Raw genomic sequence first — 7,839 nt, forward strand, 5'->3', positions numbered from 1 at the left:
TCGTATATCACTAAAGTGTGTATTATAAACATTGAATAAAGGGTTATTATGAACAACGTTTCGCTGCTTAGCGCGTCGTATATCACAAAGTGTGTATTATAAACATTGAATAAAGGGTTATTATGAACAACGTTTCGCTGCTTAGCGCGTCGTATATCACAAAGTGTGTATTATAAACATTGAATAAAGGGTTATTATGAACAACGTTTCGCTGCTTAGCGCGTCGTATATCACAAAGTTTATGGCATAGGAAGGTGAAATTTTACGATAATGTTAAGGGTATCTTGGAGATGCGAATGCCATAGCTGTCACATGTTGCCTCTAGGGGCGCCACTGTGGTTTATTTCGCATATTTCACAGCGCAGCACATTCAACCAACATGAAACTGGCAAGTGTGGAAAGAGGTCAACTGGTGAAACGTTATTACACCAAAGGATGCGAAGGAGGTTATTGCCAGGAAATTGGGTAAGATGCGTAATATCCTCAGAGAGCCTTGTTAGATGTTTTACTGTATGCAAGTTAGTAAAAGCAAATAATGAATAAATAAAAAACTACAACAGAGGAAACAGGTTGCACCTGTGATATGCAACGTGAGTGCAAACCACCGGCTCTTACTAAAAACATCACTGTGGTCAGCCATGTTGTAGCAGAACAAGCCAGCACAAGTGTACATGAATGTAACAGTGCATCTAATGTTGCCCAGTGTCTGCAGTTATCAATCTCGATTGTTTGTAAAGATCTTCGGTCGACTTTGTGAATGTTTATTTACAAGGTGCATCATGTTTAAAACGTTGAAGGCGACAGATTTATCCCGAAGTGTTGATTTTGCGTTGCAGTTATTAGCAAGACCAATGTCCTGCCAATATCTTATGGGCTGATGAAACACACTTCAACTTTCCTAGAAGTGTCATTATCTTATGGACTGATGAAGCATTATTCAATCTTTCTAGAAGTGTCATTATCTTATGGACTGGTGAAGCACACTTCAACCTTTCTAGAAGTGTCATTATCTTATGGACTAATGAAGCATTTTTCAACCTTCCTAGAAGTGTCATTATCTTATGGACTGGTGAAGCACACTTCATCCTTTTTAGAAGTGTCATTATCTTATGGACTAATGAAGCATTTTTCAACCTTCCTAGAAGTGTCATTATCTTATGGACTAATGAAGCACACTTCAACCTTCCTAGAATTGTCATTATCTTATGGACTGACGAAGCACTCTTCAACTTTCCTAGAAGTGTCATTATCTTATGGACTGATGAAGCATTTTTCAATCTTCCTAGAAGTGTCATTATCTTATGGACTAATGAGGCACACTTCACCCTTTCTAGAAGTGTCATTATCTGATCGAACATTAATCCACATATAACATTTCCTACACACCTACATGATACTAAAGTATTAGTGTAGTGAGCTTCACAGCTGACTTTGGTATTGGACCACACTGTTTTGATGACCCATCAGCACATGGACTACAAACCTGCACAGTTAATGCTGCACAGTACCCTGCAGTGCTCACATTCCCATGCTGCGGTAACGAAATGTAATAGAGCACCATGGTTATCATGCAGGATGATATCTCTCATCATATTGGTAACCAGGTGAACACGCTTTTTGAGGGGGGAGGACATAATCAGGATAGAATCATTCACGTCCTTTTTTATTTGGGGGGGGACCTGGAGTCATGCCTTGCACAATTCCAGGTTTTAAAGATGTAATTCTCTGGGATGCGACCCAGATGGAATTATTACCGTAATGTCTGTTTTCAGACAGATGCAATGCGTTCTGAACACTGGAGGAGCAACAATTTGAACGGTTGATGTGACTGAGCAGACACTGAGTCATAGTGGTGCCCTCCCCCCCCCGCCCGCTGACAATGCGTGACAACTGTGGTACTTGCATCGTCGTGGTATTCTCAAGAAAGCTGTGCAATTTCGTCTTAACATGCCATAATACCATTCGTGAGACATGACACGCTGAACTTGCGAAACGTCTTTATAACCACTTTGTCTATAATCAAATTATAAGTTTTTAGTCGTTAGAATATCGTGTATACAAAACGGTAATTACCGTCTCTACAACATGAAAAATCAAAAGAAGTTTGTAAACAACACTTACCAAATGTTTCGGTTTGGATAATTTAATTTAGCTGTAAAGAATGCACAAACAAACATAGAAAAATAATATTTTAATCTCAACCTCAAATTTTCTTTTTATAACCTTTGAAGAAAGAGATCATTCGCAGTTGAAAATCGCTTGTTTATCTACTTAAAGTTAATGATTTACAGTAATGAAGAATAACAAAAAAATACTCAATTATTTCTCAAGTAAAAGATGCGATTTATTTGATAATTTTACTTTCAATTTGCAAAAAAAAACAAAAAAAAACAATGCGTAGAATGACATGTGAGCTTAAAAAGTAGCTGTGAAACAACATTAAATATTATAGACATTGTGTAAAAATACGTCATTTTCGGCAGTAAAAAGGCTTACAGTAATCTATATGTAGCTGGAGAATGTGCAAAATTTATGGTATTTATGCTACGAAGATGTAATACGGTCACACAGATGTGAAAGCTTAAAGTTGCCACCGTTAAAAACAAACAAAGGCACGGTTCAAAAAAAGCTATTTCTGTGGACGTTGTAGTATATTGAATGATAACGGCAATTTTGTGTGTTAATTTTCTTGAACCTTACAGATGAACGTGACCATCGGACGTGCGAGTGACCTGGTCAGTTTCTTGACAGCCGCGGTGGATTCTGGTATACAGGGATTAATATACCCCGTTCACTTCGTGTTAACTTCCTTGCATCGTTGTATATCTTAATAATGCTTTAATACTAAATCTTGTTTTCTTATTATCATAAGTATAACTCTTAGTTTACTTTCTATTTAAAAGTGTTCTCTGTTGAAAAACGTATGTGATTAAGATGCTCAAACATTGCCATTGTAATGCATCGAACATTACCATTGGGAGACACCAAACATTATTGTCCGAACACACCGAACATTACTATTGGAAGTCAACTAGCATTATTGTCCGAACACACCGAACATTACTATTGGAAGTCAACTAACATTATTGTCCGAACACACCGAACATTACTATTGGAAGGCAACTAACATTATTGCCCGAACGCACCGAACATTACTAATGGAAGTCAACTAACATTATTGTCCGAACACACCGAACATTACTATTGGAAGTCAACTAACATTATTGTCCGAACACACCGAACATTACTATTGGAAGTCAACTAACATTATTGTCCGAACACACCGAACATTACTATTGGAAGTCAACTAATATTACCGTTCGAACACATCAAACGTTACCATTGGAACAAACTGAACACCGAAAATTATCAGCCTTGGGCTGTAATTAAACAAGATAGGCACGTCGAACCACGTATGGATTCGTTATAAACAAAGCGAGTGAATTAAAACTTCAAATTCTAGTTGTCCACTCAACTAAAATAAACCCGAAACTTTTAAAGGCATCTATTTACCTACAGTCCGTTTGTTTGTTTATTTGATATGAATTTCATGCAAAGCTACACGATGGCTATCTGCGATAGCCGTCCCTAATTTAGCAGTGAAAGATTAGAGGGAAGGCTGCTAGTCATCATCATCACCCACCGCCAGCTCTTGTAATACTCTTTTACCAAAGAATAGTGGGATTGGCCGTCACATTATAACGCCTCAACGGCTGAAAGGGCAAGCATGCTTGGTGGGGCGGGGATTCGAACCCGCGACCCTCAGATTGCGAGCCGAGTGCCCTAACCACCTGATCATGCCGGGCCCCTCGCCCCCTACAGACCAAAATGTAGTTCGTGTCTATGACAGCTTGACTTTCTTAAGTAAAGTCATTGTCAGTCCGTGTCCAGAAACAACAACAACAACAACCTTCTTTCCAACCGTTGACTATACGTTCCTCTTCCATCAGATCAGTATGCAGACAACTAACGAAGAACTATTAGGGTCGGGTTTGAATGTGACATCTTTATTTATCGACAACTGACTAAGACTAGAAACTATATTCAAAGAGAATGGAAACAAAAAATATGCTGGTGTTAAAGAAATATAATCATCCAATATACTATAAGTTTGATTCGGAAATTGGTTCTGATAAAGTTTATACATTCATCCAAGCAACTAAATGTAACTAGGTTTGCAGGGGAAAATCATGAAACAACACTGTCAAACGTTTATCTCAAACACTCTCTAGAGCGTCGGAAACAAGGCCGACGTTGGATTACGTGTTAGTCTAGGACGAAGGTCTTACGAACCCCCCCCTATTATTTACGTAAAAAAAAATGATTCTTTTATTTTATTTCATTAGATAATTACGTTCATTAAACATTCGGAATTAAACTCACATACCTGAACCCTAGCCTCCGTGAGGTCTGTTTTCATCGCAATCTCTTCACGGGTGTAAATGTCTGGGTAATGCGTTTCCTGAAAGGCCCGTTCCAGCTCCTTTAGCTGAGCGCTCGTGAAGGTAGTACGGATACGGCGTTGCTTCCGCTTCTCGGTCAACACGCCTTCGTGCCCGGGATACACCTTATAAGTTAGGCCTGCCGTTGGGAAGGACCGGGGGTAACCTGATGAAGAAAATTACAGATGATAAATGTTTTTAAAACAGAATGTTAGTGCACCACATAAACAGCGAACATGTAAACAGAATGTTAGTGCACCACATAAACAGCGAACATGTAAACAGAATGTTAGTGCACCACATAGACAGCGAACATGTAAACAGAATGTTAGTGCACCACATAAACAGCGAACATGTAAACAGAATGTTAGTGTACCACATAGACAGCGAACATGTAAACAGAATGTTAGTGCACCACATAGACAGCGAACATGTAAACAGAATGTTAGTGCACCACATAGACAGCGAACAAGTAAACAGAATGTTAGTGCACCACATAAACAGCGAACATGTAAACAGAATGTTAGTGCACCACATAAACAGCGAACATGTATAATCTGTGCATATTATGTTTAGTGTTGCTTATAGCGATCTACTTACACAAAATAAACCATATAAACGCAACGTGAAGAAAACGTACAATTCAAAACACTAATAACGCAATTTGAATAGCAAATGTACTCTTAAAAACCATAGTAACGTAAGCTGAACAGAAAACATAAAATTCAAAACACTAATAACGCAATTTGAATAGCAAATGTACTATTAAAAACCATAGTAACGTTATTCTAACAGAAAACATACAATTCATAACACTAATAACGCAATTTGAATAGCAAATGTACTATTAAAAACCATAGTAACGTAAGCTGAACAGAAAACATACAATTGAAAACACTAATAACGACATATCTATACTGAAAATATAACTTATCAATGGAAACGATATAAATTAAAAGATAATATCTCAAAGACAGTTTCAGAACTGATGTCTTCACGGTATTCATACACTTGAGAACACAAGTAACTAAACTACTCTTGTTTTAACGTTTAGTCTGTCTTCACGGTATTCATACACTTGAGAACTCAAGTAACTAAACTACTCTTGTTTTAACGTTTAGTCTGTCTTCACGGTATTCATACACTTGAGAACTCAAGTAACTAAACTACTCTTGTTTTAACGTCTAGTCTGTCTTCACGGTATTCATACACTTGAGAACACAAGTAACTAAACTACTCTTGTTTTAACGTTTAGTCTGTCTTCACGGTATTCATACACTTGAGAACTCAAGTAACTAAACTACTCTTGTTTTAACGTCTAGTCTGTCTTCACGGTATTCATACACTTGAGGACACAAGTAACTAAACTATTCTTGTTTTAACGTTTAGTCTGTCTTCACGGTATTCATACACTTGAGAGCTGAAGTAACTACACAACTCTTGTATTAACGTCTAGTATACCTTCACGGTATTCATACACTTGAGAACACAAGTAACTAAACTATTCTTGTTTTAACGTCTAGTATACCTTTACGGTATTCATATACTTGAGAACTCAAGTAACTAAACTATTCTTGTTTTAACGTCTGGTATACATTCACGGTATTCATACACTTGAGAAGTCAAGTAACTAAACTATTCTTGCTTTAACGTCTGGTATACCTTCACGGTATTCATACACTTGAGAACACAAGTAACTAAACTATTCTTGTTTTAACGTCTAGTATACTTCACGGTATTCATACACTTGAGAAGTCAAGTAACTAAACTATTCTTGCTTTAACGTCTGGTATAGCCTAGAATAAGGAAGCAGTTAATCAATACAATTCCTAAATGAAGTTGTTTGAAACGATCGATGAGCGACAATATTTTTTTAAACTTATTCGCACGTGCTTGTGTAGGAGATGATATTCTGCAGCAGGCTGTATGTGCCTGTCTCTCTGTCTGTGGCATAGAGAAAACTGTATATGGCACGATGAAGTTAAGAAGTGGGTAACTTCAATAGTAACCAGACGATTATATTAAAAAGAAACCAGCCATAGCTACACCAGTGAACAATAATTTCATACGAAGTTTAAATTATCAGAGAAAATAAGTACTCCAATTTATGACGTATTTTGCCAAGAAAGGTGGGAATTTGGAAGTTCGAGGCCTATATGACATGGAGATCGAATAATCTTCAGTGATCAGTACTCAGTTTAATAAATACAGAAATCCCGAACAGGCTTGAAAAATACTCACTATTCAGAGGCTCTCATTCCCACTGACCTGCCATTTGTAGTTTAAACTGAACTTGAGGCTCTCATTCCCACTGACCTGCCATTTGTAGTTTAAACTGAACTTGAGGCTCATTCCTACCGACCTACCATTTGTAGTTTAAACTGAACTTGGGGCTCTCATTCCTACTGACCTACCATCTGTAGTTTAAACTACACTTGAGGCTCTCATTCCTACTGACCTACCATCTGTAGTTTAAACTGAACTTGCTTTATCTGTCGCCAAAACTTCAAGTAAAAAATAAACTTACAGGCTTAAATTCCGTTACTTATTTTAGTTATGGAATAAAAAAAACAGCAACTTACAAATACAACGAAAGTTATCTGTTTTGAAATAAACTTCATCTGCGGTACACTGCTACGTTTATAAGTTAAAGTTAAACGCAAGGCCCTCTTTTAATGGGACATTTAGTACCTGAATAATAGTCAAATACGTCCAGGAGAGTAAACTCCCACAAATAATGACAACGTGAAACGCGTATAAAACCAACATTTCCTTATAATAGCGGTGAAGTATCAATCTTACTTGTTAGAGTTTTTGTAACTTAAAGATAATAATAATAACAAATAGATTATTTTAGAATAATATCATTTTATATCTCAAAAACATCCGTGTTTTATATCTTTCGCGTGTTATTTTGAACGCTTTTAACGCATAACTTTTAACTGCTAACTAATATCGCTCATTCCTAGTGTTATGACTGTTTAAGTTAAATTAAGACTTTTCACTTGGAGGTTTATGTGCTAATTTAAGTTAAAGTAATGTGGTAGTAAGGCTTCACTGTGATGGTTAGCTGCTCTGCCAGGAAAGCTGCTACTCAAAGAGTGGGGGATAGGTAGCTCCGTTGTAAAGATTGCAGAAAATAAAATATTAGGCTATCGACACAGAATTGTACCCAATAAAATATGTTAAAACGTGTGAAAAGATCGGGGGGAAAATAGCTTACGAGAGCGTAAGTAAATACAAGTTTTAGCTGAGAATATGAAAGAAAACCTAAAAAAACTAATTCCGGTAAAAAATTCCATCTTCATACCATTGTAGGCCCGGCATGGCCAGGTGGTTAGGGCGCTCGACTCGCAATCTGAGGGTCGCGGGTTCGAATCCCCGTCACACCAAACAT

The 7,839-nt window shown here is 37.2% G+C and overlaps 1 protein-coding gene across 1 annotated transcript in view; it reads right to left on the reverse strand.

Moving 5' to 3' along the window:
* Positions 1 to 4,387: 4,387 nt before the first annotated feature.
* The window catches only part of LOC106464142 (paired mesoderm homeobox protein 2B-like), a gene marked incomplete at its 3' end in the record, with an annotated part of 9,677 nt that continues 6,225 nt past the window's right edge, over positions 4,388 to 7,839 (reverse strand). The window contains exon 2 of the mRNA XM_013924253.2: positions 4,388 to 4,608. Coding sequence (XP_013779707.1) covers positions 4,388 to 4,608 — 221 coding nt within the window. The remainder of the gene's footprint in view (positions 4,609 to 7,839) is intronic.

This window comes from Limulus polyphemus, unplaced genomic scaffold (genome assembly GCF_000517525.1).
Source record: "Limulus polyphemus unplaced genomic scaffold, Limulus_polyphemus-2.1.2 Scaffold1569, whole genome shotgun sequence".
NCBI lineage: Eukaryota > Metazoa > Arthropoda > Merostomata > Xiphosura > Limulidae > Limulus > Limulus polyphemus.